This window comes from Rhinoraja longicauda, chromosome 18 (assembly GCF_053455715.1).
Source record: "Rhinoraja longicauda isolate Sanriku21f chromosome 18, sRhiLon1.1, whole genome shotgun sequence".
In the NCBI taxonomy this organism is placed as follows: Eukaryota; Metazoa; Chordata; class Chondrichthyes; order Rajiformes; family Arhynchobatidae; genus Rhinoraja; species Rhinoraja longicauda.
In genome coordinates this window covers 16,330,550-16,348,508 of record NC_135970.1, presented here as the reverse complement: position 1 = coordinate 16,348,508, position 17,959 = coordinate 16,330,550, and the positions used below count along the sequence as shown (strand labels likewise).

The following is a 17,959-nucleotide window of genomic DNA, read 5'->3' as shown; positions in this document are numbered from 1 at the left end:
AAAGCCCTACATCGGTTGATTCCTGAATATGATGATCAGTTTGATTGTCAAAACTCTGTAACAATGATAACTCTCAGAAGCAATCAACTGGCTGTGAATTGGTCTGAAATCTATCCATTCCCTCTTCCGATGCTGCCTGAGCAGCTGAGATCCTTCAGCCTTTTCTTTTAGCTCAAGATTCCAGCAATTGCAGTTTCTTGTGTCTACGTCTCTTTGTTACCTTATATCCCCTTCACATCTTATTTTCCTACTTTTCTTTGTATCAGTAGCAAATTTTGCAACCATAACTTTGGCACTTCATCTAAGTCATTTTCATAAATTGTAAAACTTGAAGCCCCAGTACTGATCCCTTTTTATACTATTTGTTACCATGGCCAACAAGAAAAAGACCCATTTATCATTGCTCTTTCATGTCAGCATGAAAATCGTCTAACCATGACAACGTTATCACCTCACAACTGCAAGGAATGCATAATTCACTGAATCTAGAAATTTATTGTAGCTGCAGTGAATGCCACACACTTGTCTGGTGCCCCCCAGAGCATTATTCAATTGTTCAGAACACCTAAGGTATGATTGGGCCTTCTATTTCCAAATATAGAGAGAGTTTCTTCTGCAGATATTTGTGTAGATAAATGGATTGGGAGGGTTTAGAGAATTTTGGGCCAAATGCTTCTAGCCCAATATGTCAACTTGGTTGACATGCACAAGTTGACAAGCCAAAGGGCTGTATTGATCTGCGACTCTGCATTTGCAAAGCTAGAGTGGAAAATAGGTAGCTCATGGGTGTGAAGTGAGGAGCAATAGACAATAGGTGCAGGAGGAGGCCATTCGGCCCTTCGAGCCAGCACCGCCATTCAATGTGATCATGGCTGATCATTCTCAATCAGTACCCCGTTCCTGCCTTCTCCCCATACCCCCTGACTCCGCTATCTGGAGTGATGGATGACTCTGAAGAAATCGGGTCTTGCAGACTTCCAATCTGGTGGTGGTGACGATGAAAGTGGGATCAGAACTTGAATCCCTCCCCCCCCCCCCCCCCAACAAAACTTTAAAAAAGAGTTCATTATTGGATAGAAGGTAGACTGCCAACATCAAAATGCAGATTGACTGGATTGTATAACTGATTTTCAATCTTTTGAGAGAATATTAATTGATGATTTTATTCTAGCCTTCAAAGAAGCTGATAAACTCTGTGGAGCATTGTGTGGATGATGCTTTGCAGGGGCTTGTGGCCTGGAATGTGGGAATGCAGCTTGTGCGGGGACATCGTATAGTGATCAGATCGGACCTGAAGAACCTCAAAGGCAAAGTTGCCTTGTTGTCTGGAGGAGGTTCTGGGCATGAACCAGCTCATGCAGGTAATTATCTTAGTGCTGATCGAAGTGTTGACTTTAGTGGATCTCATTAAGATTTTAAACATTTTGGTAATTATAGATCCAGCTGATACACTTTTTCTGTGTACACTTTGGCTGGTAATGGTTTCACTTTTGAGTCAGGTTGTTTTGAATTGAATCACCCACCCTCATTTTAAATGCTCGAAAGCCAGTTTGTTAAAGTGACTTCCACATTGAAATATAAAACTAAGGCCTTGGTTGACAAATAAGGTGCATTAAAATAAACTGTTAATTTTGATGAGGTAATATATAATTTATTAATATGTTCAAAAAATTGTGGTCCGAACATTTAGTTTAGAGATACAGCGTGGAAACAGGCCCTTTGGCTCACCGAGCCTGCGCTGACCAGCGATCCGTGTACACCAGCACTCTCCTACACATTAGGGACAATTTTCAATTTTTACCAAAGCCAATTAACCTATAAACCTGTACGTCTTTGGAGTGTGGAAGGAAATCGAAGCATACGGAGAAAACCCACGTGGTCACGGGGAGAACGTACCAACTCTGTACAGACAGCACCCGTGGTCAGGATCGAACCTGGATCTCTGGTGCTGTAAGGCAGCAAGTCTACCGCTGCACCACCCTGCTGCCCTTTATTCTTCCACCATCCTCCAATCAGAAAAGCAATCATCACAACTCTTCAGATTAAAACATTGTCATGTAAATATTCTGTATTAAAGCCTTGTTTAAAATCCTTGCTCTTACATTTATTTGAGACTGCAGAGCATATATGAATGTCTATACAAAATCAATGTCCATACATTTAAATTCAGGAGTGATCATTGAGCTATCATCAGAAGAAAAAAAAGGTTATAGGGCTGGACAAGATTATAGAGGTAGGGAAAGACCTCCCACAACTCTCCATCTGAACCCTCTGAACTGGATTACATTCACAGATTACAGATTACATTCTGTACAACAGGCAAATACAGCTTGCAGTACTAAGTATTTCAGGACTCCTTCATGAATGACAAATGTTTTAAACTGAAGGTGATGCAATTTTTTTAACATTGAAATGAAAATAAAGCAAATATTGTAAATATAATAGAATTGCTTCCAATAAAGGGGAACCATGAGAGTTGTTCATTGGAGGAATTGTTGTTTGTTTAATATACTAGGACTATAGATATACTGTACATATACAAATCTGTACCCCAACAGTAGTTTGAACCTTCAAAATAAGAAAGAATACATTTTGTTTTAAGTGTTGGCGTATGTTTTCAGAGGCTGTCATTGGATTTTGGCAAATTCTTTTTATTCAGGCTATGTTGGAGCAGGAATGTTGACTGCTGCGATTGCAGGAGATGTCTTCACTTCTCCCCCAACTGGAAGTATTGCAGCAGCGATCCGAACTGTAATCAGAGCAGGAGCAGGTATGTACACTGAAACAGAGTGAGGTCTTCAAGATGGCTTTTTGAGGGTTACCATTTACATTGAACATTGCAGATACACAAAACAAAATATGTGTCAATCTTTCTCATCAACAAGTTGGGGGAAATGTAATCAAATTTAATGTCATTGGATTTATGTACAACTTCTTCCAAGTTATATATAAATATCGTGACATGTTATGGCCCAGTTTTCATGAGAACAAACTAGGGGAAAACCACGAATTAAATTCCATCATTGAGTCCCTTGTTCAGCCTACCATCTTACTATTCAGATTGGTTGCAATAATGATCATCGGCTTCATGGCCAGTTGTGAATCTCTGCCTTTTGCAAGGATATATGTAGCCAGCTCAAAATATGATCATAGGAAAAAAACTGCAGATGCTGGTTTAAATCAAAGGTAGACACAAAATGCTGGAGTAACTCAGCGGGTCAGGTAGCATCTCGGGAAAGAAGGAATGGGTGACTTTTCGGGTCGAGACCCTTTAGACTGAAGAATGGTCACAACCCGAAGCGTCACCCATTCCTTCTCTCCCGAGATGCTGCCTGACCCGCTGAGTTACTACAACATTTTGTGTCTACCAAAATATGATCATGATCTTTTATCAATTTTTTGGTAACCAATTCCTTCTAATGTACATCAACTGCAGTATCAGCTGATACACCTATAGTTTTCATCAAAGTTTTGCCTATCCTTTCTATTACCTCCAACAGCACTATGTCCATTTTTTTCAGAATGTTTCCATGATACACTTTGGGACATTGCCAGTTATCGACATAACAGATTTGGTATTCCTTAATGCCTGGGAGGAATTATTAGCTTGAAGAGAGCTAAATTTGTTGACTGTCAGTGAAATAAAACTACTGTGATACATTTTAAAGGCCTTTTTATCTCTACTTTATATCCAGCTGGTGTACTGCTGATTGTGAAGAACTACACTGGGGATCGGTTAAATTTTGGCTTGGCCCTAGAGGAGACAAAAATGGAGGGAATTCCTGTAGAGATGATTATTATAGCTGACGATTGTGCCTTTACTAGGCAGAAGAAAGCTGGGAGAAGGGGTCTGTGTGGCACCATACTCATACATAAAGTAAGTCTATGTACTATTAATTCTTTAAAGTGCTTTCAATCCTGAGCCTTTGAATAGTTTTAAGGAAGTGATAGCTACTTGATAATGAATGAATGAATGAATGAATGAATACGTTTATTGGCCAAGTATGCATATCCAAAGACGTACAGGTATGTAGGTTAATTGGCTGGGTAAATGTAAAAATTGTCCCTAGTGGGTGTAGGATAGTGTTAATGTGTGGGGATCACTGGGCGGCACGGACTTGGAGGGCCGAAAAGGCCTGTTTCCGGCTGTATATATATGATATGATATGATACAAGGAATGTGCCTTGGTGCTCCGCTCACAAATGACAACACAAACATATAGTTAACAATTAAGAATAAAGCATAAACACATCAAAACAATAAGGATACACCATTACGGTCTAATCATGTGGGTGAAAATAAACCAGAGCATAAAAGAGACTACAGACTTTGGTTATTGAGTAGAACTATCACTCGTGGAAAAGAGCTGTTTTTATGTCAGGCTGTGGCTGCTTTGACAGTCCGGAGTCGCCTTCCAGAGGGAAGTGCTTCAAAGAGTTTGTAGCCAGGGTGAGAGGGGTCAGAGATGATCTTGCCCGCTCGCTTCCTGGCCCTTGTAGTGTACAGTTCGTAAGTGGGGGGAAGGTTGCAGCCAACAACCTTCTCAGCTGTGCGATTGATCCGTTGCAGCCTCCGGATGTGTGGCAAAAGTTTAAAGTCTGCTATATCAAGTGTGCTAATAGCAAGGCATCAATTTCACATGATTGCTATTGGAATTGGAAGATTTTTAAAAGAATACTGAAGGAAACACTCGACAGCTCCAGGAATGTTCCCTTTTTTTTTAGGACTGTATTTGTCGCAAAACACTAAAATGTGGTGATTATTATTCTTTTGTCAAGGATGGGTTAAGATGGTTATAATAAATTGATTCACCTTAAATTTGCGTTTGGTAGACATCTTGGTCTATTGGTACATTATTCATGTTGCCATCTGTTGAATAAACAGAATATACAGATGTTCTCCCTCTGAACTCAGGATGAGCTTATATTCTTGTTGGGTTCACCAACTGGTGTGCTTGGTGTCTGGAGAAACGGCCTTGGATGCATAGTGAGCCTCAACAGTTCACACATTGCCAACTGCATTCTTATGAGGCCATAGTGAGGCCCGCCGGAAATTGGAGGAGCAGCACCTCATATTTCGCCTGGGCAGTTTGCGGCCCGGTGGTATGAACGTTGACTTCTCCAACTTCAGATAGCTCCTCTGTCCCTCCCTTCCCCTCCTCCTTCCCAGATCTCCCTCTATCTTCCTGTCTCCACCTATATCCTTCCTTTGTCCCACCCCCGACATCAGTCTGAAGAAGGGTCTCGACCCGAAACGTCACCCATTCCTTCTCTCCCGAGATGCTGCCTGACCTGCTGAGTTACTCCAGCATTTTGTGAATAAATCGATTTGTACCAGCATCTGCAGTTATTTTCTTATGCATTCTTATGGCACTGGGTGGATAATAGTGTGCTTATCTTGGACTGTCCAGACTAGCATTGTAGCTTCCAGAATCTTGTAAAGCTCGCAAAGAGGTCTTGGAGCATAGCTGTATGCTCCCTGACTGCAGCACTGATGTATCACGGAACACCAAGCTCATGTCCCAAGAAATTTTCTTCTGCCGGGTTAGCAGAGGGCAAGAAATCTGGGACTGTGCTTCAGGAGAGTCTGAATTCTGGCTCCTCAGCAGTGTGTTTCTTTGGCATTGCCTGGCTCAGAAAAAATATATATACTTTGGAAATCTAGGAGTGCTACTTTGCAGTAATCTAGGAGTGCTACTTTGGATAGCTTTGGTATAGGCTATACTTTGGAAATCTAGGAGTGCTACTTTGCAGTAGTAAAGGATCAAGTGTGAAACATTGCCTATGATTCTTCTTGCCTTGCATCTGTTCTCAAGATATTGTAAACGTTGCCTCCTCCAATTAATTGAGTCAGACTCTATACCTACCTGATAATTAAGCACATCCAATCTCTTCAAATCAATGCTACTGATTGATTCAGTTCAATCTCCATGGAGTCAAGTCCACTTCCCCTCCTATCTGACTATAGGCCACTAAAGCCTGATTTCCTCCTTTGTGAAATGCACACCTCTGTTCTAATGTTTTTAGTTGTGATGGTGGCATCTGCGATAATGATCATGTAGGCACAAGTCCATGTGCGACCTCGGCCTCAGAGTTTCCAGCTCTCACCCAACACCAGCAGTTTGTTTCTGGTAGTTACCTGCCTCTCAGAACTCACAAGACTTCACCCTTCAGGAAGCATAAGAAAAATATTTTTTTTTGGCGCTTCAGCAACAGTCATGGCTCTAAGTTATAGTATATTGTTATCAACTGTGCTTCTTGGTTATAGTCACAGAGCCTGCTGCCAAATACACCATTACAGTTGAATTAAGGTATATCCCGCAGACAATGAGCTTCCCTTAGTGTCTGAAACTTAGTTGCTCAGCGTAAATCATTTTGAGGACATTTTCCTGCAGAGGAATTAACCAACTATTCCCTAATGGTCACCCCAGTTTGTATCTTTAAAAACTAGTTCATGTCAGCTGCCTCCTACAATAAAGCACAAATGCTGGAAAGTTGAGTATGAACTCAACTATGCAGCACGGTGGCGCAGCAGTAGAGTTGCTGCTTTACAGCGAATGCAGCGCCGGAGACTCAGGTTCGATCCTGACTACAGGTGCTGTACTGTACGGAGTTTGTACTTTCTCCCCGTGACCTGCGTGGGTTTTCTCCGAGATCTTCGGTTTCCTCCCACACTCCAAAGACGTACAGGTTTGTAATTGGCTGTGCAAATGTAAAAAAAAATTGTCCCTAGTGGGTGTAGGATAGTGTTAATGTGCGGGGATCGCTGGGCGGCGCGGACCCGGTGAGCCAAAGGGCCTGTTTCTGCGCTGTATCTCTAAATCTAAAAAATCTGAAAAACTTGCGTCTTCCATAATTGTGCGGAATAGTCACACATGTCTGGATCATTGGTCTAAAGCTCTTGTCTATTCATTTAATGACACAAACACTATGCCACACCATAGACACTGTGAGGAGCTCAATGTTTGCTCACTGCCTCTAAGAAGAAAGATGAAGTTGATAACTCTACCTTTGTTAGCTGCACCAACAGCTCATTAGACCCTGAGCTCTGGAATTCCATCCCCAAATTTCTTCAACTTTCTACTTCTTTCTTCCTCTGAGGCATTCCTTTAAAAACTACCCGAATATGTCCTTCTGTAGTCTTGCTATCAATTTCTGATTGATAACATTCATGTGAAGATCCTTGGGATGGCTTATTACGGAAGTGCAAGCAGTAGTTGTTGTAATCCAATAGTTGCCTTTAGTTTCAGTACTAATGCATGGTATCTGGGCACAACTTTGCTGCCCAGCCACTGATTTGGTGGACAGTTTCTTCCACAGATCCACACCCTATTTTACTTGCGTAATTAGATTGATTAGAAGGACTAGCTGTTACAATCCCTAAAGTTTTACACGACAATTGACTGGTGTTGTTCTTGGGGATGATCACTAGGTGATGTTGCTACCATTCAGACACATCTTCAGTTGTGTACCTCAATGTCCCTCAACGTCACTGGGTGTTTTGGCCTTTTATCACAAGACACCCTCAGTCGAGGCAGGCCCACCGCAGGGTGATCCGACCTGGATGTGTGTCTTATGGTTAGCCTCTAGATGGTCATATGGCAGCCCAGACAGCATCTCTCTTCTTTTCAGCCACAACCAGTGACTACTCCATTCTGCGGCATTGGCAAGTTCTTTGATTGCCCTCCTTTGGGCCTGCCCTCTGACTCCTACTTCCCTCGGGAGCCTTGCGGTGGAACTGACTACAAAGCACCTGCACCCCACCTCCACTGGACGCACTCTTACACTCCAAACTCGCTCCTCTGCCTCTACTGCAAGGTTGGAATAACTCAGCCTTTTCCTTTCATATGCCTCGTCCACAGCCTCCTCCCAGGGGACCATCAGCTCAATGATGAAAACACGCTGACAGGAGTTGGACCAGAAGACAGATACACACCCTATTTTACATGTGTAATTAGTATTTGATAAAAACATTAAGAAGGTAACTCGCCTATCCAATTTCTGTTTCTACTCCAGTCCGTTGTAACAGGCAGGATTCTATTCCTCTCTCAGAACAATTTTTAAAGTAGCTGGCAGGGGTTATAGTTTTTGAATAGTATTTTTAAATATTAACTCTTGCAAGATTACTGTACATAGGCAGCAATCAGTGACATTGGTATTGCAAATGGTGCTAAGAGAGCAGTATTATAGCAGCCAGATAATAAGAGGCAAAATGAGCATAGAGTATGTAATGGAAGCCAGTAAACACTGGAAGTGGAAAGGCTAGTCATTCAGTGAATGGGAAGGAGCAATGAAAATTAACTGAATAATAAAAGAATGAAGACAATTCTTCTATGGCTCGTTTGTAATCGTGTATTATCTTTCCACTGACTGGTTCACAAGCAACAAAAGCTTTTCACTGTAACTCAGTAACCATGACAATAAACTAAACTAACTCCATGCTGGTTCTTACTTTTGTTTTATTGACCTATCTTTGCTGTTGACAGATAGCTGGAGCCATGTCTCAAATGGGAAAGTCATTGAATGAAATTGTAGCGAAACTGAATGCCACTTTAAGTAAATTAGGTAAGTGGAAACTATGCAGGTTGTAGAAACAGTGAATATTTCAAGGCAATGATGTTTCATGAGAATGACCAATCTCTGCAAATTTTGCCTGACTTCTGAGAATTTCAAACATTTTCTGGTATTTTTTTCAGGTTTTTGTTTTACTTCAACTACTACTACGAATAATGTTTCTCCAGCTGCAAGGTCTCGGCACAAAATGTCGCCTGTCCATTTCCCTCTGCCGATGCTGCACGACTCACTGAGTTCCTGCAGTAGATTGCGTTTTGCGCAGTTTAGAAAGCTTTTTTGTGGGATTGCAGAAGTCTGAGGGGCCCTAAGAAAACAATCAGATTGCATCAGCTGCCCGATAGATGAATGAGATTATGTATCTTTGCAGAACAGAGCAGTGCGAGATTTCAAAAGGCATCTGTTGGATAATAGAGCAGCCAATAGAAAGAAGGCAGGGTGTAGCGGAGCGGCGGTATTGGGACAGAGGCGGTGTGGAGGGCAAGTGTGGAGGGCAAGTGTGGAGGGCAAGTGTGGAGGGCAAGTGTGGAGGGCAAGTGTGGAGGGCAAGTGTGGAGGGCAAGTGTGGAGGGCAAGTGCAAGGCTTCAGGTCAAGAGACCGGCCGGAAGGTAAAGGTACAATCTGCTGTTTCTTGTGTGTCATTTGTTGTGCTTTTTATTTCCTCTTTGTTTTTGTGCAATAGTGATGTCAGGTAGACTGGTGCAGTGCTCCTCCTGCAGCATGTGGGAAGTTGGGGAAACTGCTGGTGTCCCTGATGACTACACCTGTGGGAATCGTGTCCAGGTGCAGCTTCTTAAAGACAGCATTAGGGAAATGCAGCTGGATGACCTTGGGATCATCCAGGAGAATGAGCTTCATAAATAGGAGTGAGAGCGAGGTGGTAATTCCAAATATATAGGAAGAGAATAGCTGGGTGACCATGAAGAAAGGGTGTTGATAGAGAGTGCAGGTGACCCCTGTGGCCATTACCTTTCAAAACAGGTATACCCCTTTGGATGTTGGGGAGAATGATTTGTTGGGGGTGAGCAGCAGGTGCAGTCTGGTCTGTGGCACTGAACCTGGCTCTGAGGCATTGCGTGGAAGATAGGACAGATGATGCATGGCCGAGGCGTTGATGCAAGGGGCAGGGATTCAGATTTTTGGAGCATTGGGATTGCTTCTGGACCTGTACAAGAGAGATGGGTTGTACCTAAACTGGAGGCAAACCAATATCCTGGCAGGTAGGTTTGCTGGTGCTATACAGGTGGGTTTAAACCAGATTGGTAGGGGGGGGGGGGGGGATCTAACGCTGGACTGAGGCAGGTGAGAGGCTGGATGTCAGTATGGAAGGTGATGAAATAAATTTCAGTGGACAGAATGGCTGGGAGTGAGAAAGGACTATTGGGTTGAGTTGCATTTATTTCAATGCAAGAGGCATGATGGGCATGGAACATGTGACTGGCTTGTTGTAGCCGTTATGGAAACCTGGCTGAGAGAGGGACAAGACTGGGAGATTAATGCTCCAAGGTACAGATGCTGCATAAGAGATAGAGGTGGGGGAAATAGAAGAGGGGGATTTGGTGGAATGTCACAGCAGTAGTCTGTGATGACGTTACTGATGGTTCGCCCAGTGAGGCAAAATGGATGGAGCAGAACAATAAAATGGGGGTGATCACCTTGTTTTGTGTGTAATTTAGGTCCCCAAATAGTCAACAGGAATTAGAAGATCAAATGTGCCAAGAGATTCAAGGCAGCTGCAAAACTAATAAGGTTGTCTTTATTCTCCTCAGGTACAATGGGAATCTGTTTGTCACCTTGTAGCGTCCCTGGATCTGGGCCAACCTTCCACTTGGAACCAGATGAATTGGAACTTGGACTGGGTAAGAACTTATTCAAAGAACACAGCTTTTGTTTAATCCTCCTCTATTTCACCTGAGATTAACAGCACCATTACAGCTAATCATCTATGCCTTGCATCCTTCCACACCCACCATCTCTGAATAGTTTCTGGAAGTAAATTCAGGACACCAACATTGGTGAAATTTGGTGTGTACTGTAATACCGTAAACATAGCTCGGCATGATTCCAAGAAATGTCTTCCTGAAATACTGAGCTTGGAGGTTAACCCAGATAGTTAATGCTAAACAAATGTAAAATACGTAAGTCATTCATTACCTGATGGTGCTCCACTATTCAATTAGATTATCGATGATCTTTCTCTTCTGCGTCACTTTTGTGCACTGATCCCATATCCCTTGATCCCCTTAATACCTAAAAATCTATCAGTTACCATGGTCCCCTCAGATAGAGAATTCCAAGGATTCATTACCTTTTTCATGCAGACATTTCCAAATGCCCAATTCTAGATTCTCACCAGGGAAACATCAACATCATATTTTTCCTTTTAAGCCCTTATGAAATTTGCACCCTTCAATAAGAAAGCATACAGGACTCGTCTGCATAATCTCTCCTCAAACAGCAAACCTTTTGTTCCAGCAATTACCATCAGTATATCTTTCTGAGGGTTGAGAGGTGTCATACCTATGCCTTCATATTTACTTGGTTCACCTGCATATTAACTTTCCCAAGGAAAACTAAGCACCCCTGAATGCCAACATCTTTTTTTCCTACTAATTCAGCAAAAGTGGGTGATCTTGCATTTTTCCAGGAATCATTCTATCCTGCAAGACCGCTGGATGAGGTGGGATGGCGTTGAGAGGAGGAAGATCACATGGAGTGAGCTATGGAGCATGGAGTCAAATATGTTGAGCTTTATTATCAGAGCCACATATGACATCCTTCCCGGTCCCACAAACCTAAATCTTTCGTTGGGAGAGGATCCAGCCTGCCCCCTGTGTGCAGTTCCAGCAAACCTTAAGCACATCCTAGTCGGTTGTAAGACCAGCCTAATACAAGGCAGATACACCTGGTGACACAACCAGGTGCTGAGGTGTTTGGCAACTGAACTCGAGTGCAAGAGAGTTACCACCAACCATTGCCTCTCAATGCCCAGATGACATTTCGGCAAATACCATCCTACATCCGGGAAGGAGAGAAACGGAGGACTAACCCCTTGCCTCTCAATTCATGCTCACTGAACGCATACAGGGACTGGGAAATGCGTGTTGACCTCGGCCAGAGACTTTCCTTTCCAGTTGAAATCGCAGCTACCAACCTGCGACCAGACCTCGTCCTCTGGTCCAACTCCTGTCGGCGCGTTTTCATCATTGAGCTGATGGTCCCCTGGGAGGAGGCGTGGATGTGGCATATGAAAGGAAAAGGCTGAGATATTCCAACCTTGCAGTAGAGGCAGAGGGGTGAGGTTGGAGTGTAAGAGTGCGTCCAGTGGAGGTGGGGTGCAGGGGCTTTGTAGCCAGTTCCACTGCAAGGCTCCTGAGGGAAGTAGGAGTTAGAGGGCAGGCCCAAAGGAGGGCAACCAAAGAACTTGCCAATGCCGCCGAACGGAGCAGTCACTGGCTGTGGCTGAAAAGAAGAGATGCTGTCTGGGCTGCCACGTGACCATCTAGAGGCTAACCATGAGACACACACCCAGGTCCGATCACCCTGCGGTGGGCCTGCCTCGACTGAGGGTGTCTTGTGATAAAAGGCCAAAAACACCCAGTGACGTTGAGGTACACAACTGAAGATGTGTCTGAATGGTAGCAACATCACCTAGGGATCATCCCCAAGAACAACACCATGCAAGTCAATTGTAGTGCAAAACATCAGGGATTGTAACAGCCAGTCTTACTAATCAATCTGTCATACCCTTGCCCATATCTTTGCATCCCAGATGACCACTGATCTTGGTATCATTTGGTAATATTCTCAATCCTTTCTCCAAATTTCTCAACAGCTAAGGCTGCAGGACTGTTCCCTGCAGTACATTGATGGCCAGAGCCTGCCAATGCAAACTTGATTCCTTTAATTTCATTCTTTATTTTCTGTCCGCTAATTAATCCTCAGTTTATGTTTATGTATCTAATTTTATTTCCTGGTCTTTTGGGTTGCACCATGTTGAAGGCTTCTGAAAGTCCACATTCGTTGTTTTGCCTTATCTAAATCTGCTAATTACAATGCAAACAAATCTAATAGATTTATCAAATAGAATTTCATTTTTTGTAATGTACCTTGACTCTGCACAATCCTTTTTTGTTTAGGTATCCATGGAGAAGCTGGCATTGAGCGGATAAAGGTAGGAGCTTTAATTAGTTAAGCACAAAGAGCAGGAGTGATTTGTGGAAGGAATGGATAGGCAACGTTTCAGGTTGGGTGCCTTGAGTCTCAGGGCTCTGAAGAAGGATCCTGACCCAAAATGTTGCTTATCCATTCCCTCCACAGATGCTGCCTGACCCACTGAGTCATTCCAGCACATTGTGTTTTATTCAAGATTCCAGCATCTACAGTTCCTTGTGTCTCCATTTTAACTAGTGAAATATATTCAGGGATGGTAGCCTCATTTCTGATCAATGGTGTAAATTAGAAGGGATAAAATAATTACTGTAAAATACCTCTCCTTACCTATTACAACAAGAACAAAACTGTTCATCACTTTACCTACACTGTGTAACAGCATCTCTTCATAATGACTTAGCAGATGACTTGCTTCTGCTTATCTACCTTTAAATGTTTTGAGTGATGCAGATTCTGGGATTCTCCATGTTCCTTCATTATTGGGTTAGCATAGTGTTATTAGTGAGGTTTACCAAAATCATTAGACTTTATTTAATAACATGGAACTATTCATATACTTCTAATAGGCAGCTGTGACTCAGCAAGAGCACTTTGAGTTAGAAAGTTGTAGAATCAAAATGTTCTTGAAACCTAAGGACTAATTAAGGTTGATGGTGCCAAGTGTAATGCCACGGGTGTTCTGCATTGCCAGAGGTCACATCCTTTGGATGGTATGTTAATCCAATGCGACTCTACAGCCCATGACACAGTTTTGATGATTTTTCTGTTTGGATGATCAAGATTAATGTTTAATCCAGGATCATTAATCCAATAAAATTAATTAATGTTATTACAATGTTATTTGAGGGGCTATGCAATATGCGATTTAGGTTGTCTTTTCCATATTATCATTACTCTTCTCTTGTCCCTTTCAAATTCCCCCTCATCTTGTTTTTGTGATGTCAATGACACTTCGCTCAATTCCTCAGATTATTATGATGATCATTTGTTATCTCTTCGTGCAGATGGTATCAGCTGATGAAGTTGTACAAAAGATAATTAATCACATGCTGAATCCCTCTAATGAGTCTCATCTCAGTTTGCAAGCAGGTAAGTACTCCTTCATTCTTGATTAAGGAACAGCTAGTCTGTGCTAACCCTTGATGTATTCTTCATGAAACTAACAGTGAATTCTCTCATGAAAAAATATACAAATGCTGGAGTAACTCAGCGGGCCAAGCAGCATCTCTAGTCGACATGGACAGGTGGCATTTCAAGTCGATACCTTTCTTCTGTCCGACTCAAAACATCACCTGTCCATGTCCTCCAGAGATGCTGCCTGACTCGCTGAGTTAATTCAGCCCTTTGCGTGGGTTTTTTTGTATATCAGCATCTGCAATTCCTTGTTTCTACGATTTTCGTCATGTTCATCACCGCTGAAAAATGTGGATGTCACCAAGGAACATCATCTCAACCCAGAAAAAATTGGTAACTAATCAGATGTTTCTGAAAACTCCTAGCAGCCTAACTATCTAGTGTGTTAAACGTAAGAATCACTGATTCTGAGTAGATGCATCATAGAATCAGGCTAATTGCAGCTAAATATTTGCTCCCAGCCACATTTTGATTCAAAATATAAAATTTATTAGCAAGGGAAGTGGACAGATATATTAGCTGATACAGACATCAGGCTGATGTAAAGGTTAAAATGTTAAAACATTTAAAAGGGATAGGAGAGGCAACTTTTTCCACGCATAGGAGATGTTTGTATATGGACAGAGCTGCCAGAGGAATTGCAGTGGGTACGATTGTGACATTTAAAAGGCACTTTAGTCATGGATACAAAAACTTTGGAGGGATAAGGGACAATGCAGGCAAGTGGGACCTGCTTGGTTAGTAACTTGGTCAGCGTTATTCATTTGGGTTGAAGAGCCTGTTTCTGTGCTGTACAACTCTCTGACTCTATGACCAGCTACTCTGGTTTCCACCCCCCACCACTGTCCTGCCAAGCTAATTGAAATCTCCCCAAGCAGCACGAGCAAACATCCCTGCAAGGATGTTCATTCCCCTCCAGTTGAGATGCAACCTGTCCTCCTTGGATAGGTCAAACCTGCCAAGGGCAAGTCCGGTGATCCATGTACCTGAAGCCCTTCCTCCTGCACTTGCTCCTTGGTCCAGCATTTAACTACTATTTTCCTATTGCTGGTCTCACTGAGATTATCACCTAGGTGGTTCTGTTTTTTGAACTTTTCACCTAACTCCCTAAATTCCCTGTCCAGGACTTCATTTCTCTTTGCTTCATGCTTTCACATTAATTTTATTGTCCTGATTATAACAAAGGTCTGGAGTCTGAAGAAGTGTCCTGACTCAAAACATTGCCTTTCCATATCTTCCAGAGATGCTGCCTGACCTGCTGAGTTACTCCAGTGCTTTGTTTTACTCAAAATTTCAGCATCTGTAGCTATTTGTGTCTTCAACAGCCTTTGCTTCACAAGTTTCAGCTGAACCTGTAACCCCTGTCCCACTTAGGCGATGTTTTAGGCGACTACAGACGACTAGGCTGTCGCCACATGGTTGCCGGGGTGTCGCCTGGATGGTTGTAAATAGTCTCTTCAGTTGCCCAAAGAGTCGTAGCATCTTTCTGGTTGCCGCTGGATTTTCAGAATGTAGAAAAAAAATTGGCGGCAGTGGGTTTGACGCCAATGAGCGAAGCTTGACGTCTCCTGACGTTGGTGCTGTCGTAGGTTGTCACCAGGTGACGTAGGTTGTCGCCGGTGCTGACTTCGGTGAATTCCATTGATGTATGAAGATATTGTATTTCAGAGTAGTGTCTCATGGCATCAGTTTCAAATGTTTTAATTTCATATATTTTGATCAATAAAACAAACACAAGCATTGCACTGCATTGAAAAGCAAACTCTTTTCATATATTTTGATCAATAAAACAAACACAAATACAAGCATTGTACTGCATTGAAAATTAAACTCTTGGGAGAATGTGGGTGGCCCTGAATAGTGGCTTTTCTTGTGGTCTGTTGTGGGCTCTCTTCCTGGAGTGGTGGACTTCTGTTTGTGGTGTGGGCTGTTTGCTGCTGGTCTTCAGATCATGTCGTTCTGCCATGGTACACTGTCTAGTTCAGAGTTGTAGTGTGCAGAGATGGTCTCTCTAGTCCTTGGCTCTCTTGTTGGAGGTGTTTCCTGGCAATATGTCCAGTCCTACCATCGGTGCAGCCTGTCCTCCAGTTATCCTTGAGCCTGGTGTGATTTTGCCTGTCTGGTTGTCCAATCGGTCACCCTCCACCATGGCTGCTGCTGCTGCACTTCTGGTACGGATCAGGTTGTGGAGGACACATGCTGCGTAGACAATGGTCTCCACATTCTTGCGCTCCTGCTCCATCGTAGTCAGCAAGCATCTGAATGTGCTGGCGAGGATGCCAAAGGCATTTTCCACGACCCTCCTAGCCCTGGACAGCCTGTAGTTGAAGATCCTCTGCTCCCTTGACACCTGTCTGTGAGGGTATAGCTTCATCATCCATGACCTGAGTGGGAAGGCGTCATCACCAACCACTGTGGATGGGATGTCAGGGTTGTCTTCTCCTGGCAGAGGTTCTGGATTGGGAAATCCTGCTCTTCCAGTGCTTCCCCAAGGGAGGTCTCTCTCCAGAACCCACCATCCGCGACACTGCCAGGTGTGCCCACATCCACAAACAGGAAGTGGTAGTTTGCATCCACCACAGCCATGAGTATGATGGAATGGAACTTCTTGTAGTTGAAGTACATCGAACCTCCATTGGGTGGACACCTGATGGCCACATGCTTGCCGTCCACTCCCCCCCATGTGTTCTGGAAGTTCCATCTGATATCAAAGCCCTGCGTCACTCTCTTCCACTCATCTGGTGCACTAGGGGAATGCATGACTTCATCTTCATAAACATTGATGATGGCCTCACAGGTCTCTCGGACAACCTTGCTGATGGTGTTGTGGGCCACAAGAAAGCTGTAGGAGAGGCTCTTGTAGGAGTCTTCTGATGCCAGGTAGTGGAGGGTGATGGCTAGGCGCAGGCCTGGTTTCAATGGCTTCCTCATGAAGGTCTCTCCTTTTTCTCCAGGAGAGGGCCCACCCATGTCCTCGGCTCATAAAACAGCTCAGGGGGGAGCCTAGTGAAGTTTATGAAGGCAGTCTCATCTTCTTGCTGGAGCTCAGTTATCAGGTTGTCATACTGGCCCAACTTGGGTCTCTTCAGGGACAAAAGCTTCAACCACACAGACCTCTTCTTGGGCTTCTTCCCCATTCTTCTTGTCCTACTGTCTTGCTGATCTATAAGCATGAGGGCCACTGCAAGCAGCAGGGCTTCTTTTTGTGAGAGCAATGCCCTCTGATGTTGCTCCATGGTAGTCATGATGCAGTGATTGGAAACCCTACCCTACACCCCCTTTTATAGGGAAACTGGGTGATTCCATTGTTTTGGAGGCCAAAATGATGTGAATTGTCTTCATTTGTCGCCGACAGGATCGTAGCTTGTCGTAGCTTGTTGCGGGTGGATGTAGGTTGACTTCAGTTGTCGTAGGTTGTTGCCTGTGTGGTTGTAGGTTGTTGTAGGTGTCGTCATAGGTGGACGTCCTAAGTCGCAACGATTGGGTCGCTGGTTGTCGGGAGCTTGCCATCGACTAAGTGGGTACGTTGTTGTAGCTCGTCGTAGATATTGTCGTAGGGGGGTCCAGTCGCCAGTTTTTCGGCAACCTGCTACGACTCTGACAGTCTTCGACAGTCACCTAAAAAATCGCCTCAGTGGGACAGGCCCTTTATACTTTTTTACTGAATTTCATTTTATTCTGTGCCTCCAGGAGATCGTATTGTGCTGATTGTGAACAACCTTGGTGGGTTATCCTGCTTGGAATTGAATATTGTGGCCAATTCTTCAATTCAGTATCTGGGTGAGTTTAAAAGGATTTTCAGCCAAAATTCAAGGTTAAAATAAGAGGACTCAATGAACTAAAATAATAACAATTAGCAAGCTAGATATCAAAGAGAAACCATTGAGTATGGTCCGAATGTAGTTATTTCGACTAGTCAACAGTAGCAAGTGGTGTTAGACCTGATATTTGGACAACTGTTTGTTATTTACATTAACTACTTGTACTTAGCAAATGTAAGTACAATTGCAAGGTTTGGAGAGGACACTCCATTGTTCGCATTATTATGATTAAGACTAAGACAGTACAAGATGGTATTCA

The 17,959-nt window shown here is 43.4% G+C and overlaps 1 protein-coding gene across 1 annotated transcript in view; it reads left to right on the top strand.

Annotated features, from left to right (window-relative positions):
• tkfc (triokinase/FMN cyclase) overlaps positions 1 to 17,959 on the top strand; it is a 30,994-nt gene that overhangs the window by 1,047 nt on the left and 11,988 nt on the right. The window contains exons 2-9 of the mRNA XM_078415156.1: positions 1,172 to 1,361; positions 2,660 to 2,770; positions 3,696 to 3,877; positions 8,487 to 8,565; positions 10,342 to 10,431; positions 12,712 to 12,746; positions 13,750 to 13,834; positions 17,570 to 17,659. Of these exons, the coding sequence (XP_078271282.1) occupies positions 1,172 to 1,361; positions 2,660 to 2,770; positions 3,696 to 3,877; positions 8,487 to 8,565; positions 10,342 to 10,431; positions 12,712 to 12,746; positions 13,750 to 13,834; positions 17,570 to 17,659 (862 nt within the window). The remainder of the gene's footprint in view (positions 1 to 1,171; positions 1,362 to 2,659; positions 2,771 to 3,695; positions 3,878 to 8,486; positions 8,566 to 10,341; positions 10,432 to 12,711; positions 12,747 to 13,749; positions 13,835 to 17,569; positions 17,660 to 17,959) is intronic.